At 38.2% G+C, this 20,548-nt stretch overlaps 1 protein-coding gene across 1 annotated transcript in view; it reads left to right on the top strand.

Moving 5' to 3' along the window:
• The window catches only part of LOC126162547 (serine/threonine-protein kinase ATR), a 368,495-nt gene that overhangs the window by 175,734 nt on the left and 172,213 nt on the right, over positions 1–20,548 (top strand). Inside the window, exons 17-20 of the mRNA XM_049919128.1 lie at positions 4,553–4,681; positions 8,391–8,641; positions 15,478–15,699; positions 17,022–17,193. Coding sequence (XP_049775085.1) covers positions 4,553–4,681; positions 8,391–8,641; positions 15,478–15,699; positions 17,022–17,193 — 774 coding nt within the window. The remainder of the gene's footprint in view (positions 1–4,552; positions 4,682–8,390; positions 8,642–15,477; positions 15,700–17,021; positions 17,194–20,548) is intronic.

Genomic DNA, 20,548 nt, shown 5'->3' on the forward strand with positions numbered 1-20,548 from the left:
AGAAAAGTCACCCAGAACCCCAGGTTAGGGGAGACTTACCAGATGGGATGAGAAGAAAGACAATCAGTCTTTCCTTCTCATCTTGTCCAGTAAGTCTCTCCTGACCTGGGCTTCTCTCAATTGTACCCCTTTCCTTAAACCTCTCCAGTCCTTTTCCTTCACCCCTCTTCCTTCCCCTTCAACTCTTGTGCCAGAAGAAGGAGCCACTGGCCCCAAAAGTTTGTAAACTTTAAATCCTTTGTGTGTGTGTGTGTGTGTGTGTGTGTGTGTGTGTGTGTGTGTGTGTGTGTGTGTGTGGTGAGTAGGTCTTGTATCTACCCGTTTATATTATACATCAATATATCTCTTAAAGAAATTATTAAAGAGTGTTTCAACAGGTGATTTATCTGCGTCATATTCATAAACCAAGTCCCAGTTTGCATTTCTAAGGCAGTGAATAACTTAAACTTTCCTCTTTCTGACCTCTAACGCATATCGTGCTTGGCTTATTATTTGCAGTCACATAATCATTATCTGACTCTGCACAGTTGTATGTGAGTACTAGATCATCATGATCGGTAAAATGTTTATCTGCTATTGTATGGGTCTCTTGAGAAATTAACTATAACATTATCTAAAGAGGCATTCCCATGTGTTGGACAATTATTAGTACAATATAAATTTTAATGATCTGAGTAGCTTTAAAAAATTTTTAAGTTTGTCTTATATGAACCAGACAGCCTATGTTGAAATCACCACATACTGCAACATTTGTTTTGAGCTTTAAAATTTTTCTTGGCATTTGCTGAAATTTCTTAAAAAAGAGATTAACATCACCATTTGGAGATCTTATACGCAGTGACAATTATGATATTCTGTTCAATCAGTCTTATACAACTAAATTCTCCATTTAATTCAGCTTGTATCTGTCTTAGAAAATTTTATATATTGTTAGATAAATATTGCAACTTCCCATTTTTTCTCCCATTTCTGCCCATCTGCCAGAATGTACTCGTTGGGTATGAAAAGATCTACTTGATTTTCTGTAAACCAATTCATCATATTTTTTATCTTACAAAAATGCTTAAGTCTAATAATTTATTCCTGATATTGTGAATGTTGGCTCACAAGAGAGTAATTAATTTACATTTGCTTTTCTTTGTATCTAAGTGATTAGGAACGTGGTTTTTACATGAAATATTTTTACTCTATGACGACTCTGGAACTAATCTTTCACAATTTTCTCTAAGAAAGAGACTGGATCCTCTTTGATTGTACAATTTGATAAACCCATTCTTTTATTTTTTGAGAGTCTGTCCTCAATTATTCTGTTAGCCTGTTCACACAGAAAAATTTCCCTTTGTAACTTAAATGTAGCCATGTTTGGTATGCAAAGATCGCTCAATATCACATACATCTATAACGTAACAATTCCCATACTGCGAACAAAGCTGTGTGAAGCAGGTATTTGTTTTGTGTACTTCTCTGTTGTCACATGAATGTGAAATTAAGTCATATCTATGGGATATTGTAACAACAACTGCATTTTTTGATTGGTTATGTTCTAAGAACTTCTTTATACCTGCAATACAGGTGTCTGCTTCATTACATGCCACATCATTCTATTCACTTAAACACACAACATGGTTGGTTTCTTGCAATACTATTTTATTTTGGTTGATACCTTCCAGGACAGCAGTTGTTTGTGCTCCCAGTGTCGCTAGTTATGTCATTTAATATACTGCTTAGTTTCCTGCCTTGACTGTCCGCCAAAAACAGCACAGTGTATTTATTACTCATGGATTTTTGTTTGAACAGTTTCTGTCTTTAGCCGAAAGTTTAGTTTTCCATTGTGTAGAAAAGTGTTCATTGTCATTGTTATTAATACAGTAGTTGGTATGTGTGCTGCTTTTGTGACAATATGTTGCCTTGGCCTTTTGTCGCCGGTGATATGCACGAGAATATTCTTGTAGGAGTTCTTGTTTGAAGCACCGAAATTCTTGTTCAGAGTAACGAGCTCGCTATTATTGGCATTTTTAGCCACATGAACACAGTGGATCAGTTGTGTGTTGATCACTTTCTGTTATTAGTTTTTTCTTCACTTCTTCTAATTTATTCATGTGGTCTTCATATTCAGAATGTGTTGTAATTGTTGTAAGATTGTCTTTTACCGTATTTATTTCCTTTTCCTGCAGTGCTGCGGATTCCTTTAAATTTATTTCGACTAAACATTTGACACACATATGGCACTGCCACAGATCTTTATTGTTTATGAATTTGAGATTTATTTTCAAGCACTTATCATGATATCAACACTTGTATTCTGTTCATAAAATACCTCCTACTACCTTTCTGGAGCACATATTACATATGGAACGATCACATAATAACCTAACTCAGAGACTATCTTTGTCACTACCATTACTCGGCACCAAGTTGACATGAGATAATTCAATAAGTAAAACAACACAATTCTTTCTCAGAGCAGGATAGTTTTATGTATGATTGAAATACAATATTTATGATTGAAATTCAACATTTTATTTTCCCATTCTTTGACTATAAAACCCTATTTTTGAAACTTAACTCCATTTGGTTTTATGGCCTTACACTACGTTAATGCGAGTGCTGTACACTGCGTTGGACCACTCTACAGGTCTGCGTCTTAGCCAAGTTCTTGCTGCGTCAATGACATCACCATCATTGCTGTAGTGCTTCCCACGAAGTCCGTCCTTCAGTGGGCCAGAGATGTTGAAATCAGAAGGTGCAAGATCCAGGCTGTGTGGTGGGTAGGAAACAATAGTACACGGAAGTTACGTGATCTCCTATTGGGTGCGCAGATTTTTGTGTGGCTGTGCATTATCATGGAGCACGTTCACATTTTTGACATGTTCCACATCATGGTTACTGTGAAATTGATCAATGGAGCACATAACTAACTACCTGTGGTCTGTAATTGTTTCTTCAATTTCATAGGAGTCTCACAATAGACGTTGGAGTTGGCTGATTGACCATGAGGGGACATTGAACAGAATATTCCCTTCAGAGTCCCAGAGGATGATAGCCATGACTTTACCAAGCCATGACTTTACCAGTTGCATCAAATGGTAAAGTCATGGCTTAGTAAAGTCATGGCTATCATTCTTTTGAGCTACTTCATAGGAGATGTTACAGGTTGCCACTCCATGGAATGTTGTTTTGATCGAGATTGGAAGTGGTGAGTCCATGTTTCATCACCTGTGACAATGTTCGAGAAAAAATTGTCTCCGTCAGCTGCATGATGAGTAAGCAATTCCAAACAGATGTTCCTCCTTTGCTCTTTCTGCTGTTCAGTTGGGCTTTGAGGGACCCAACATCTGCACATTGCAACATTGCAGGCATCACACCTGCATGTGCTGACCTGCATGTGGGAGGTCAGTTATTTTTGCTTCTCCTTGTTCTGTTGATGACAGACACGTTACACAGCAACTTACTATTTTATCCACAGCCTATTGTCCATAGAAATTTTGTAAATGCCTGTGAATATTTGTGACAACCTGGTTTTCTGCCAAAAGAAATTAACTGCTATTTGCTTGGAATGCACCTCAGTTGCAGAGACAATTCTGAAGGCCGATTATAGTGTTGTCATCTACCAAGAGTTACTGGAAATGTAAGAGATGATGTGGGAATGTTTAAGAATGTCACAAGCAAAATTACAGTTTTTAATCAAAATTGAGCAAAAAAGTGTTGCATTGCTTATTGAACACCCCTCATGTTATGTAACTAGAGAAGTGCATATACAACTAGAGAAGTGCATACACAGCTAGAAGAGTGCAGTGCTTGAATTTGAGTTATTATTGTTTCAAAATGTTCTTTTGACTTGTTTGATATTGTCTGATATTTTCAATAGAGTGATAATTTTGCAACATATAATGTCACCACATGTCTTTAGTACAAATGTAATTTTACTTAGATTGGCAACTGGAACTTCCTGGGTATTCTAATGTCATTCACTGGTGTACCACAGTATACAGTGTTAAAAGTCTCTGTTTATACCTCTGGGGAAGCAGAACATTCATCAGTATGTATGCATTTATTAGCTATTAGTTTTAGATTGTTTAATTCTTTGTTTCTCTGGGCCATTGTTAATTGTTGCAGACACATTACCACCATTAAAGCAGCAGTGCATACAAACTCTATTGCTACATTTTCTAAACTTTGAAGGGAAAAAAGGGCTGCTAACATATTTGTCATTCTCTGTACAAACGTAGAGTTGTTTTTTAAAATTAATGGAACTATATGCTAAGGATAAGTGGATAGTAAAGTCTCCTTAGTGGAAGTAAAAGAGAGAGCAAACACTCAATAGATACCCATGGAAAAGTGGGGATCCCAGTTTGTGTAAGTGCTCTCTCTTCTTAAAATTCAAGGATTTTGTGCCTGTGGCTAGAAGATGGCTCACAATATGGTATCTGTAAAATGTGTGAACTGCAAAAAGGTTTTCTTAACAGGAGTGTTCATTATTTGTTTTGTTCCTGTGACATTAGTATACCAATTCAAATTTTACATTGCCATTAATTTTCATATTACATTTTAGGTTCTACATAATTTGTTGATACTAGAATATGCAAGCAATCAGAAGAAAGTTCTTGACTCACTTCGATATTTGGCTATGATGGATCCTGTGTACAAAGGTGGTTCCCAGGATATGCCTCTTGAAAGTATTGTAAGTGAATTTCTTTCTAAATTGACACTGATAATTTGTGTTAAAATGTTAACAGCATAGGAAAAGATTGCTACTCACTGTAATGGTGACTTTTTGATGCTGCAACTCTTGTCAGTCTAGTCCCTTTACATTCTGCCAGACAGTAATCTTCCGTCCCCCTTACCCGTATCCTGCTGAGGCACCCTTCCCTCCCCCCCCCCCCAACCCCCCGCCCCCAACCCCCACCCCCCCACCCCCACCCTACTGCCCTCCAGATTGCTGCTTCTATTCTGCATGACAGTCACATTCTGGCCTGAGCTGTCGGAGTGGCAGTCATAAGTGCTTGTGTGAGTGAATCTGTGTGTGTTTCCTTTTCTGATGGAGGCTGTGGCCAAAAGCTAATGTGTAAGGATGTTTTCGTTGTGCGTTTATGCAACTCGACATGTCATATTTACGGTGAGTGGCAATCTATTTTTTCCACGTAGTGTTGATATTCCAACCTGGCATTTCCATTGTTTCATTAAATGTATTTATAAATAGTAGAAGAATGTGGACATTTCAGTGGTATGAAAGAAATGATGTCTGTCAAATTCCTGTTGATATTGATTACCTACACAACCTTTTTACGCGTATAGATCAAATTGGAAATGTGTAATTCAAAAATCTGCCCGAACCATGTAAATATTTCAGCCCCTACGCATTCAATACACTTCTGTACGCTAATTTTTGGTGTAAAGTGGAATGTGCCTAATGTAGAAATGGAATGCAAATTTTAAGATTTAATTAATAATTCATTGTATAATGTGGAAAAGAGCTTATACTGTACTACTGTATCACAATATCCTTTAGTTATTCGGAACTCTACAAGGATGCTACTTTTAACACAAAGCCCTGACAATGCTGTTAAGCGGAGCAAAACAGAGAAAAGATGTTCAGTGCAACAGTGAGGGTGTGGAGATAAAACCGTGCTGCTCTGTGCAACAGCAAGGAAGTTACTTCCAGTGTCGGGGGAGCAAAATAGAGAAAAGACATTCAGTGCAACATTGAGGGTGTGGAGATAAAACCATGGTGCTCTGTGCAACAGCAAAGAAGTTACTTCCAGTGTCGGTACATCAGATTGCATGGTTCGTTTGTGAGCGCTCTGTTTGTTGCCGTTTCTCATTTTCCATTATTACTGATGCGCGGGCACACGCTGGGGCATTGTTGTCCACCTGCGAACACGCTTCTGCAATCTGCTCAGCGGAAGAGGTGGGTGGTGTCCTGTTAGACAATAGTTTTACCCGGCAAGGTCAAGCATTCCACAGAAATGCACTACCTATGTTATTTTCTGCCAGTTTCAATTGACTAGAAGCACTTAAAGTGAACACATGATGTTGAACAAACAGTGTGTGCCACTAACTAGTAACAAAAAGATTAAGTTAATTGAGGCAAATAAGAAAGACAAACACTTTGTGTAAGAAATAATGTTGTGTTTAAAATGTGGCAAGACACAGATTTATGATACTGTGGGGAGAGTGGATGAAAGGGCATGGGAAAATGAAAAGAAAGGTGAAGAAGACAGAAAATGAAGAAATTAACAAGATAGTGTAGGAATGGTTCATAAGTGCGCAGACAAAAAATTTACCTTTGTCTGGACCTATGTTGCAGAGTGAGACTCTGAAAGTCACTAAAGATTTTGGAAACATGGAGTTAAATGCATCCACAGAATGGCTGGACAGTTTCAAAGCTAGGCACAATGTTGTGTGGAATGAAGTGTGTGGGTAAGATAAGAATGTGCAGGAAAATGCAGCAATGGAATGGAAGACAATACTGTAGAACATAATTGTGAATTATGACCCGAAAGATGTGTTCAGTGCTGATGAAACAGGACTGTTTAATTGCGCACTGCCTGCGAAATCTCTAGTAATTTGAGGAGGAAAGTGCACTGGTGGAAAAATATCCAAGGAAAGACTCACAGTACTGCTCAGTGGAAATATGTTAGGTGAAATGGGGAAGCCACAGGTTTTTGGAAAGCCGGCAAAACTGCAGTATTTCAAAAACACTGACAACAGTAAGCTTTTAGGCACATGGCGAAGCAATAAAAAGGCGTAAGTGGTGAGTGATCTTATGGAAAAAGGGCTGCGGTCTTTAATGCCAAAATGAAAAAAGGAAATTGCCAAGTTTTCCTTTTTCTAGACAATGCAACCTGCCACCAGTGTCAAGTTACCAAATGTGAAATTGACTTAGTTCCCAGCAGCTTCTACCAGCCTCTCACACCCCATGGACTGAGGACTTAACATACGACTGAAGTTTCCAATATAGGTGATTATTGGTGCAGTCTCTTATTAGTCAGTTTCTGTTCCGGGTGCAGTAGATTGGATTGACTTGGCAGTAAGACATAAAAGCTGAAACTGTTACCAAGTGCTTCAAGTAAGTGGATCTGGAGGTCAAGAACAAGACAATTCTGGGGCCATCACAGCTCAAGAAAATGCAGCAGCAGTTGCAAAATTAATTAAAATGTGAAACATTTTATGTAGTGCAGGTGACTACATTTGAAGTGATGACTTCTATTCATTCACTCCACTTTTACTTCAGCAACAGACTGAATAGAAATTTTCAATGCAGAAGATCATCAGGAAGAAAGAAAGGAAGAAGAAGAAGAAGAGCAAAATGATGCTCCTAGCAAAATTAATATGCATGAAGAAGCTGTTGCATGCCTAATCGATGTTATGCAGTTTGCAGCACACACAAAATTTCCCAAGCTGTTGGAACAATTGTATAGTGCAAAAAACTGCATAGAAAAACAATTTTGAACAGAAAATTCAAACAGGTTTCCCTCCTTGATGTGTGGCGAAAAAAGTGAAATGTTAAGCAAATAAACATTGGAATAGTGTATATGTGTATTCAGCAATAAACTTATTTAAAGTTGGAGTAAAAATACAGAAATGCCATATTATTTATCAGTTAGTGTGTTAATGTAGTGTTCTGTGGTACAGTATACAGCAAAAGAACACCTACTGTGCAAGAGTGAAGGTAAATACATGCATAGTTCCAAATTTATGCTTTTATATATGCTATCCGACAAATTTTATGTAGCCTAATGAGTTTTGTATAGTTGGGAATCTTGTTGAATTTGGAAAATTGTTTTAGTCCCTTGCGATTGTGTTTTGAGCAAGTTTTACTGTATAACAGTTTCCAACATACCTTTGTGAAACAAAATTTTACAATATAAAACATTTTGGATATGTTCACAAAAAGCCACACTGGGAAAAGAAAAACATGAGAAACGGGTGTGAAGATGGCCTTATTTTTGCAGTTTATAATCTCGGGTATGTTATAAACTGTGTCAGTAAGTGGATGATGTTCCACGGACTTCTAACAAAGAATAAAAATTTCAGAGCAAGTATTCACTTCAGGTTTATGCTACTACTTGGTATTTTAATGTGGCCACTGATTTATGAAACCTATTACTTTGGTTGACATTTTTATACAAACTGCAATTGATTACTTTGCATATATTTAATTTTTGAAGAAATTTACTTTATTATATGCTGTGTTTACGTACAGCTTGCCTTAACTGTCAACAACTTTACAAATCATTTTTGTAAAATATATTATTTATATGTTTATTTGATTCATCACAGTCAAGTTTTATTTGAAATCAGATTTCTCCATTCCCCCATTGTCTTTCACCAAATGATATTATTGTCTTTGCTGTTCATAATATTCTGTGCTCTGTTCTGTTTTTCAGGCAGATTTCTTACAGCCTCGTTTTCTTGGGGTACTCATTTACTTGGACAATAGTTTGGCAGCAGAACATGTTTCTGATACAGAAAAAAAGAAAGCACTGCAGTCTTTACCCATGCTTATTAGACTAATGGGAACAAAGTATATTACATTAGCTCGCTTCAAAGTGCTTACAAGCCTGCGAATTGCCCTGAGGCTTAATTATAGCAATTTTCCGGAGCTGACTGTTGCAGCGTGGGATGCATATGTTCATTGGTACTAACTTATTACTATTAAAGTTAATTGATAATTGAGTGAAATAATCGGTTATTATGAGGGAGATTTATGTCACCAAGAGGAACATCATCTTTTATTTTCAGGTTACTAAAGGAAGATGAACTCAATGAGTATCATATATTTGTACCTGAAGAACAGGTTACTAATGTTGTGTAATATTTTCAGCCACTACTTACTATTTTGATAATTTTTTTTTCCACGTTCAATAATGTGCAGTGAATCCACTGGTGAAATTCTGTGTCTTGTCCTCCCCCCTTTATGAATATGTTAATTAATTTATGATTTATGAAGACTTTCAACATTAATCAGTAATGCTACTTCCTAAGTATGGCATATGAAACCTTTTGTGGCCCACAAAGTTAAACCCCTCCAAGGCACCTGAGATCCTCAACCCATTTTCAGATATGGGTTCATTGAGGAATGTTCATAATCTGGACTCAAGACCTATTGTCCTCATTTCATCACAGCCTTAGACTTTTCATGTATCTATTTCACCTGGTCTTGAGCTCAGTGTGCCAGCTTTCGGGATAGTGACTTCCACCTCTCTTCAATCCATTTAAACCGTACTTTTGATCAACAGTAACTCCACTTCAATGCCTACCACCCCTTCCACATTGGAAAGTCTCTCCTGTACATTGTGTCTGAGAAGTCCCTCTACGCATATGCCGAAACATTATTTGTACAATATATTAGGGTGCTTACACATAAAAACTATGTAATCAGTATATTTGTGCTTGTGCCATTGTACCTTACACAGAGATGTATGTGTCTCCATATCCTCCTTGAGATCTTGCAGAGTATCTTGGGAAGTAAGCTTTGAAAGGTTTCCTCAATGTTGTTGTTGTGGTCTTCAGTCCTGAGACTGGTTTGATGCAGCTCTCCATGCTACTCTATCCTGTGCAAGCTTCATCATCTCCCAGTACCTACTGCAGCCTACATCCTTCTGAATCTCCTCCTCAAACCCAACCATAATTCTTTGTTAGTTTTCTATGACAATGATAACTTGGGACTTCATTATTCCCCATAATGAGTTGTATGAGATGTTAACATCCAGACTATGTGATGGACATTCTGATGGGGACTACATGTGTTGCTGAACCGTGTCCAGTCCAGTAGCCTTGAAATTGTTCATCAAGGAATTCATGCACCTTCTAATAGGACCCTGTCCTGCATACAATCCAAATAATGTTAAATGGTTTAAAGTTCAGATACAATTCCGTTTGAGAAAATTTACCTGATACAGAATTGTTTCAGTTAGTTTCAGGACAAGGAACCTAGAGCAATTTTTGTTAACCCTGTTTGTTATGCAGTGTTGACATTGAAGTTGTTGTTGTTGTTTTTGTTGTTGTTTTAGCTGCTTGTTGTTCTGTAATGTAATCAGGATATGATCTTGCCAGTAGCTTACCTGAACCGTGTAAGTTTTTAATGACGATATATTAATGTTACTTTAAACAAAGACACCAGTAATGCTGGTTAGCTGTGCTCTCAAAATAACATAAACAGGTATTAAAAGTAACTTCTTCAAAATGAAAGAAACACCAGATTAAAGTAAATTCTTTATTTATTCTCCACTTTTATGTAGATGCAAAAAAGGTTTTCATTATTTCTTGGTAAATAAACAATAAGTTCCACTTGGGTACAATGGAGACAGGGTATATTTTGACTGCTGTCTTCCACAGTACAACACTATCCACTACTTCTCATAGCAGCATAAACATAAACCAAAGATACATTTATGTTGACATTTCATGTGGTACAATTCACATCAATAAATACTTTGAGGTATATTTACATTTTCTTAAGTTCATATCATCAGGTAATTTTTGAAATATTTTAAAATTAAAAGACGGTAAATAACATGACATAAAAATCATAAGTTTGCAGACACGAATATTAATCAATAATGTCATATGAATCATACCCACACACACCCCTAACTCTCTTGATGCCCCCCCCCCCCTCCCCCTACGTGCCATATACTCTCCCACACCTGCAAAGGATGTTTCTTCAGCTTCCTTTCAGTGTACCCTGAATTGGGGAATATTCTCCCTCACACAAAATGGTATTCCACCATTCAGCTGCCCGCATCTCGTGGTCGTGCGTTAGCGTTCTCGCTTCCCATGCCCGGGTTCGATTCCCGGCGGGGTCAGGGATTTTCTCTGCCTCGTGATGGCTGGGTGTTGTGTGATGACCTTAGGTTAGTTAGGTTTAAGTAGTTCTAAGTTCTAGGGGACTGATGACCATAGATGTTAAGTCCCATAGTGCTCAGAGCCATTTGAACCATTTGCCAACCATTCAACCCATTTACAAAATATCCTGGTTCATCCTTTTGTCATGTCTACCCCCAGCCACTTGCCATATGGGTCATATCTCTGGGAAAGACCCAAAGGTAAGACCCATCCAATCCTACTGCCGTCCTATGGCAGGGAACGCTATGCAGTCAAAGAGAGGGCCATGTGTAAAAGCTATCAAGTCACATATCAATTGTGCTGCAGCCACTGCTTAGGTGTTTTTTTGAGAGCATAAATTGTGCCCAACAGCAATGTGTAGGTAATCCAGTGACAGAGATAAGCAACATTCGTTTCACTGCAGTAGTTTCTTCACAATACATGTCACCTGGATCCTCCCTCCATCTTCAATAGCAGCTTTTAGCAACTGCATAGACAGGAATTATCCTTGGGACACTTGATTCAGTGTCACAGTCCTCCTGGCTTCAAACTCTGTTAGCCCCTATTCCACTCCCACTTCCACCTCTGTCCAATAGAGATAGACAAAATTGTTCTTTTCAGGTATGGATATAAACCGCTCTTCACTCGAATGAACTATCTCTTTTTCATGATTCACCACTCACCACTGACTTACTAAAATAAATGAAAGAAAAAGCCTTCATTTTTTAATTCAAGCTTGGATGTACTTCTATTTCTACTTTAAGAGGATTAATAATTTTCTGTTATGTTCCTTGTAGTTTTAAGATTTCCAGGAAGTCTTGCAGATCATCTTCAGTAGGACTTAGAAATATCAGAACAGAATTCTGAATAAGGGTTTGGGAAATTGAAAAATAACCCATTGTTGTTACTTTCCTTTTTAAAAAAAAGTTATATAAGAACTGAAATATAATTAAAATTAAGTTTCTATTTCCTGAAATTGTCTACAATTGTCATTTAAAATCAGTGTAATAATATATGTCTAGTTGGACAATCTCTGCAGGTCTAGGGTTGTAGCTTCCTTGGATCTGACTGATGCCTTCCAAATTGAACAATTCCCACTCTCTATGGCAGTAATTGGTTGGTGATTTGTCACACAGAAAGTTTTCTCAGGGCAAGAGAAGCCATACCGAAAAATATAAATGCTCTTTTGACCTCGTCAACAGTTTCCTCTGTTGACTTATTATTGCATATTGTGCAATGTGATGTAAAGTATGAACATGGGACAAGTTTGAAAAGCACACCAGCTAGCTTAATGTTTGAAGTATTTTCTATTATTAATACTGTGACTTTAAACTTTAAATTGTATTTGATTGTAACAACCTTTACCCAGTGTGACCTGCATGGGTAGCCATGCATGTTAAGTACACATGTTCTGTCTCAGCAGGAATGAGATGGTGATAGGAAAGGTATCCAGCCACCCCTGAAATTAACCATGCTGACCCTGTGCCAATGCCAATGTGGGATATAGGCACAATAGGAGAGAGAGAGAGAGAGAGAGAGAGAGAGAGAGAGAGAGAACCCTATACCTAATTTGAAATATTTTCTACAGTGTGTCTTTCTTCAGACTGGATGCCCTCTAGAGCATGCAATTTTAATTGAATCTTATAGTCTACAAGATGTGTTGTGAGTGCATACAAACTAAAATTATTAATGGTCTTATAATAATGTTAGTTTTAAAATATTTCCATGACATTAAGTGAAATCTTGTAAGTATGTGAATGTTACAAACTGCAGGCTCGTAAACTGACATTTTCAATCAAGAACAACTTTATGATCCAGACATAAATCGACTAATGTTTGAATGAGTTTATGCTGACCAAGGTTCAAGCTAACTGCCTGACGTCTGCGATTTGTTTCTTTCGACCGCTATTTACCATTGTCGCCACCTATCAGCAAACGGTGGAAGCAAAGTTGTACCCCTTATATTGTTGCCCTCGTGTTCTTCTAAGGGTAGAGCTACTTTCTCAATCTTGGAGGGCAGCAACTGTGATGGGGGGCGCATGTACTGTGTTCAGTACAGACGATTTGCAACTGTGTCATTAGTTTTCAGCAGGAGTCAGCTGCAGTGGCAGCATTATCCTGAAGGTGACGTACAGCTGGGTCACCAAAATAATGAATCAATCTGATTTTAGGATCTGGCAGTAAACCCAGAGAGACTTCAAGACTTATTGTACTGGGAAAGCTCGCAAGATCACAACAAGGATGTGTCCCCTCTTACTGACATCTAAATGCCTGCACAACTCCACATTGTCTGCATGCAATTTTACAATCTGATTTAACGAGGTGTGGACCATATCTGTAGTGGTAATCTTGTCTACCTCCAGTCTGTCCATTACATAGCCTATGTCTACAATGAAAGGAACTAACATTGATATCACAGTCACATTTCTTGACACGGAACACACCTGATTATTATGTCTGAACTCTAACCAAGAGCATTCCCTACACTCCATGGCATATTGTTCAGGCCTTCTACACTTGAAATAAATCAAGTGATGACTGGGTGCATGATGTACTATGCTACAAGAAGTTACATTGCATACACCTAACTGGGCACAAGCTGTCATCTGTTTCCATCTTTAAAATAACTTAATTCACTGACAACACCCCCTTTCAACACATGAACTTCCTGTCCAGTGCTCCAGTCCATCTGCCCACTTAGACTTGGTTTGTTCAATCCTATCAAATGACATAATAGTTAATCTCCACTCACCATGTTAAAATGAAGCTGCAGATCATTGCTCCATGAATTCACCCATTGGTGCTACCTCTTCTGATACAGAAACAAAGCAATGTTACCAATGATGCCACTATTGTAATGGTGTTGCTAGCATGAATGACTTCTACTGGCTAGTGTGTCCGCTTCTGCCTAGAATGATGTGGGTGGGAACTGTGGGATAGGAGCATCCAATACCATGGTGAACATGGGATCGGGAAAGCTCCCTCAGTATCAGTGTTCTTTATTCAGCATGACTTCCATACAAGAGATCAATGTCTGTGTCCAGATGGCAGATAGGGTTGTCAAGGCAGTGGCAGGCTACCTCAGCATAACACACCAGCAGTGTTTATGACCCCATAGCAGCATGTTTGTATGCTGGGGCAGCAGGTTGTTGTCACAGTGGAATAGTAAGGGCAGTGAAGTGTCCTTAATGGTGCGAGGACGACGTCAGGTCAGCAGCCTGTGAGCTTATGCAGCTTTGAACAGCCACTGCAAATGCTGCTAGTTGATCTCGCGGAGTGTCAGATGATGGCATCCTAAAAGTGTCTTCCACTTAGCAGCACTGGCTTGAGACCTGGAACTATAAGGTCTGGCTGGAAGTTTATAGACCAGCAGCTTCGCCTAGCTGATGTCTACTCGGTGAGGCTGAAGCCATTTGGCCCCACATTGGACCATTGGATGCCATGGACACAGTCATGGTGTCAGCAGTAGTTGGAAGTGCGAGAACAAGTGCTGTTAATGACGGAGCAGGGAGCGTTTATAGTCAATTTGGCAGGCTGTAGTGTGACAGGAGCCGCCTCCGTATCACATAGGTAGCTGTGGCTATCGTATCAAAGCACAGCATTGTGCCATGGTGTTTAGAAACACAGCTCACTACTATGGCAAACAGCTGCATTTTGGAATGCTACGCCAGCACTAGTTTTAGCATTCAGCTGCAAAATTTTGCAGGTGGCTCGTGTGCACACTTCTAGGCTGGTTATGTAGTTTGGCAATTGGCTTATGCTTCAGCATAGTTCATGCAGTCTCCTATATACTATTGCAAGTTTTCTTGTGATCTCATTCATGGACTAAAATTATAGTCATGCTTGATTTGTTTTAAAAATATTGTTGCAGTGGAAAAATGAGCAAACTGCCACAGAGCAGCAAGAAATGGTTGACAGTGTGAAGACTGCCTAGGTTTTTTTCATATTGGGTTCTGTGAAACAGTAAGCTAGACTGGAGTTGTGGCTAACCGTCGGCACTGTAGTAGTTACGCTTATCACTACATGATTAGAAAAGCAGCAGTTGGTTTTAAAACTTACTTGTGACCTGACAGTACTACAAACAGAGCTGTAGCAGTCAAGAACTACTGTTAGATTAGTGTGTTTAAGGATAGGGTGAGTGACTGAACAGTGAGAAAACTCACCAAAATCAGTCAACTGTTCAGGAAAAGCTGCAAGTTTGCTATCTTTAATCCAGACATCTCCAACAGTTTCAGTCCTCAGGAAACTGTGTGCAGACCAACTAAGGAGTTCAGGCACTCTCACATAAGACATGAAAAAAAGTTGAAGTTAAGGCTAGTAATAGTCAGAAGGTTGAAAACCCCAAAAATATCTACTCTTCTCCCATCTTTCTCATGGCTATGAACTGGAATGGTGAGTTCAGACATCCAAAGCTGGAGGCTGCTGAGTTTTACCAATACTCTTACACCTTGAACTCTGTGAACATTTTAGAAACTGTCATGATGCCCAGTGTGTGAAGATAGTACATTTCAGGAATAAGGAATAATACAATGCTAATTATTTGTATAAAATTTTGTTTCGCCTGACTGTTGAACCGTTGAGACAGTTTGTTATTTGTACTGTGTTTTTACAAGGATGCTTTACAGTGTATTGAATTTTATGTTCTAGCTTGGATGCTGCTGCCTTAGGAGCACTTTTGAGCACTGTTTTCATCTCTCTTCTGCCACTTCTGGACACTTTACCACAAGAAGTACTTACCATTTTCCGGTATCTCATAATAGAAAGACAGGATGATTTGTGGCAGAGTTTTAGAGATTTATATTTTGTGCCTGACAGACAAGATCTGAAATTTGTCCATGAAGCAGTGAAGAAGTTTTCTAATAGGAACAGGTTAGTGATGGAGTCAACCCAAAAGAAACATCCATCATGCTAAACCTTAAATTATAGTTTTGAAAATTTGTTTCTGTTAATGATGTTTAATGTATTCATTACTTCTCTTATAGCAATAATCTATTTCCTAAACTATTTGTATTTTGTTATAACAATTAAAATTCTTTTATGCATAATGTGACATTTTATTTAAGAGTGTCATAAGGCAATGTTCTGTAACTCTACTTAAAGACAAACTTCACTTGGGAAATTTGGAAAAAGTTTAACATGTACACATCCGCTTGTATTTCAGTTGAAGTGTTAGAGGTTCAACAGATCACTTGGATATTTTGGAATGTAGTAGCACTTTTCTAAGGAATTAGGATAATGTGCACCTTCCTTGAAGTTTTAATTCTTTTTTTAAATTTTGTCCATGATTATGTTTTCTTCAGTGAGGTACTTCCCTTTCTCCACCACCATCCCCCTTCTCCACCCCCCACCCTACAACTCCCAACAGTTACGCTGCTTAAATATTTACTCATATTATTCTTAGTAGTTGCAAACAATTTGTTTATTGTTGTGCATTTTTCGTTTTCTTGACCCAATAACTGATTTATTTGGTTTAAAGTGTGTGCTATAGCAGCTTCGTTTCTTCCACTGATATTTCAGCCATATACTCATTGGCCATTTCCCAAGTGAACTAACTGACTGAAGTTGTAGCGTTGCGTCATTTATTTACACATATAGCTTGGACCACGTTACCCAAAGATATTTGCTAGGTTGCAAAGAAATTGAATTGTATACACCTTTTAACTGATTGAGGAAGGGCATCCACTGTTAAACATTTGAGTTCTGTTTGGATGGAGAAATGTTGATCAGCATAACATTGTAATGACATTTGTGAAGGCTAATGAAAGGATCAAACTCGAAAATGTGTCTCATCTGAAATCATCATTCCTATTCGTTAAATTCTTCTAAAAAGATCAGTTCTCCCTGAGATGTTTATTCTTCCTTCAGATCAGCTGCTTTGATCAACAACTTACAGCATGACATCCGTACTAGAAAGGTAGTACAAGATTTTTCAGGAGCTGTAATTAATGTGGAGCGTGGCTACTTTGGGAGTTGGCTTAAACCATGCAAAAGAGAATAGGAACAGTCTTATATTTATGCTGACATTTAAAGCAAAATTAAAAATTTATGATGAAAATAGTTGTCATTGATGGAAATATACACCACCTGTAAAATACTGCTGAAATTTATTAGCAATTTTGGATACACGGCGTAGTCAAAACAATGTACATTATAATCATTAGGACTCATCAGTTCATATTATCATTTTACAGATCTGATGATTTTACTGTGATGCTTCGTGAACGAGTTGCTTATGCCAGCCATGAAATAATAGATGTAAGACTTGAAGGGCTCAGGAATTTGAAATCATTTATACAGCAAAGTAGAACAAATGTAAATGAAGCAGTTGTTGCAAAAGAGAAAGTTGATCGCAGTATCATTGAGGTAAATGTATTATATTCTAACTGTATTTTGAAGTTATTTTATGTTTTATCTACTTATACAGGTCTCTCTCCTAAGAGTCGTTAGGTGCATTTTCTCTGGTGTTTCGGTAATTTTTGCAGCTTGTGACGGGAGTCAGTCCAAACAAGTGCTCATTACACCTTTCATGTGACACCCATTGTCGACAGAAAGTGGGATGTTACGTGCCTATTTAATATAGCGGTCCCCGATTAGTCTGGTGTGATATTTGTTTTATTGATGCATATTGACAGGAACTGTAAAACACTAAGAATAAGAAGCAATCCACTACCAACTCAGTAGTGCAGCATGTTTGGCAGTAGCAGTCAGCACAGACTAGGGCAGTGATGTTGCTGTGGAGTACTGCTTATTCTTTGAATTTTACTATCCCTGTTAATATGTAGCAATAAAACTAATATCGCACTAGAGTATTCTGCGACTACTCTATTGAATAGGCATGTAAAATGGCACTTTAAAAATCATGTTGTTTGTAACAGGGCACAAACCAATACTTTCTGTCGACTCTGGGCAGTGTATGAAAGACGTCATGACCACTACTTGTTTTGGCTGACTCTAAGAATGCAATGCAAGAATGAAATTGTAAATATCTGCTGAAACATCAGAGAAAATGCACCTAATGACTCTTAGGTGAGACACTCTGTGTATGTATCCTGTTTATTCAAATATGTGTGAATGATAGATGTAAGTGGAACGAGCTCAGATAAAAATCAACAAATTAATATAAGGCACTCAAATATTATAACGATTTTTCTGAATGATGACAATCTGCTACACTGGCTTTTATTAGTTCGATTAAAATGCTCTTTTATTATGTATTCACCATTACTGCAGAGTTTTGGTTGTGTAGCCATTTTCAAATGATACTGAAGGACATGGTGTTCAGGTACACCTGTTATTTGAATCAATAAGAAGGAAGATACCAGAACTTATTACTGCAGTAAATTACGTGTTCAACCCCAAGAGCTGTTTAGCAGTGCTTTCATAATGTACAGGGTGATTATAACTAAAGTTAAACTTTCAAACTGCTGTAGAAATAACGCCACTGGTCAGAATGACATCAAATTGCAACGGAATATTATTGGAGAAGAGGGAAAACATATGGCAGAAGAAAAATAAATAGTTACAAAATATATGGCGCTGTAAGCATCAAAATTTAATAGTGGTTGACTACAAATGAAAAATGAGTCATACAACAATGTCAAAGGTGTATGTTTGATGTTAAACAAATTGTACAACTCAGTGTTCATGGGCATACGGGGATGATACTCTTAGTTACGTAAGCGCATGCACCATGGCAAGGTCATATCTCGTCGGATGGGAAAAATTGTTTTTAATTGTCCTGAGGCCAAAAACTGCATGTAAAGCATCACTCAAATCAGTTTTTAATTGTCCTGAGGCCAAAAACCGCATAAAAAGCATCAATCGCATCGCTTTTTGATTGTCCTGTGGCCAAAAACTGCATAAAAAGCATCAATCACATCGGTTTTTAATTGTCCTGATGCCAAAAACCGCATAAAAAGCATTAATCACATTGGTTTTTAATTATCCTGAGGTCAAAAGCACATAAAAAACACCATTCACATCAGTTTTTAATTGTCCTGAGACCAAAAACTGCATTAAAAGCATAAATCAGAATCAAATTGGATTATTAGTTTCCGTGTGACTGACCCAAAACATGTTCAATATGCTGTTCACCGTTTTCTGCATCAAGTTGAAATCAATAATCAACATGTTCCACAACTGATCGAAGTGTTTCTGGGCTCACGTTCAGAATGTGTTGTGCAATGCTTGCCTACAATGCAGCTAAGTTTGCTGTTGGAACACTGAACACAACATTTTTCAGATAGCCCCACGGCCAGGAGTTACATGGATTAAGGTCAAGTGATCGGGACGGCCAGACTGTAGGGAAATGGCGGCTGATAATTCTAGCATTTTCGAAATGGCGCTTCAGCAACTGCTTAACTGGATTTGCAATGTGTGGAGGTGCGCCATCTTGCATAAAAATGATCCCATCCACACATCCATGTTGTTGGAGAACTGGAATGACATGGTTGCACTTACCAGTGACGGTACAAGTAACAGGACCAGAAGCACCTGTCTCTTCAGAAAAATATGGCCCCATGATAAATGATGCTGTAAACCTGCGCCACACAGTAACATTTTCAGGATGAAGTGGTACTGGTTGATTTGCATGTGGATTTTCCGTTGCCCATATTCAACAATTCTGTGTATTGATGTATCCTGTCAGATGGAAGTGGGCTTCGTCTGTCCACAAAATCTTCCACGGCCACTCGTTGTTCACTTCTATGCAAGCAATAAATTCTATAGCAAAGGTCTCTCTTGCTGGCAGGTCAACAGGAAGTAACTCGTAATTCTGAATGGATCGCAAAGAAGGACGTTTCGTAGGATTTTACACACCGTGCTCATGGGTATATCCAACGTTCGGGCAATTCGCTGTGAACTACACTTTTGCGCACCACGCACACCAAAAGAACATGTCTTTTCCAATTTCTGAATCATTTTCTTCGGACCAATGCCTTTTTTCGAACCCTTCAATGTCTGCAACTTCCACAGAGTGACGTGCACAGTCATCATTCTTGTAGTAAAGCTATACAAGCAGAGCATGAAACTGTATTGAGACAGTCTTGGCAAATGTCGCAGACACGAAAAGAGGGAAAGCTGTGTACCTGGGGTGTTTATACCAACTTCAATGGGTCATGCGCATGACAGGTATTTTCATTTATGTATTCTGACACAAACAGAACCATCTATTGGTCAATTTTCATACTTCTTTTTTCTTCTGCCACATGTTTTCCCCCTTCTCCGATAATATTCTGCTGCAGTTTGGCATCGTTCTGACCAATGGTGTTATTTCTACAGCAAAGAAGGATTATAATTGTCCTGTAGATTTATCGTTTACATTTATCTTGCAAGATAATTATCACAGACATTAAGAACCTGGAAATAAAAAATCTGTACATCTCAGCATACAGAAACGGGTGCATTCTGTATATTGCATCGATAGAACTATGGAACTAGTAAGGCTTTTGAAAGAAATGACATCTGAATTAGATAACAGATGCATATACAAATCTCTTAATATTAATGATACTTGTTAAATTGTGGCACTCGAAGAGATCTATATACAGGAAAATGAATTTGCACTAATAAACCGAAATATGATGTCCACCGACCAACCTGATATTGAATGCTGCCTGGTGGCATTGTGGGCATGTGATGCACTAAGAAAAAATGTGTAAGCAGAACAGAGAAGTGTGAGGGATCAGTCTAGTGACAATATGGACTGCAAGCAGGGAAA

Source organism: Schistocerca cancellata, chromosome 2 (assembly GCF_023864275.1).
Source record: "Schistocerca cancellata isolate TAMUIC-IGC-003103 chromosome 2, iqSchCanc2.1, whole genome shotgun sequence".
Lineage (NCBI taxonomy): Eukaryota > Metazoa > Arthropoda > Insecta > Orthoptera > Acrididae > Schistocerca > Schistocerca cancellata.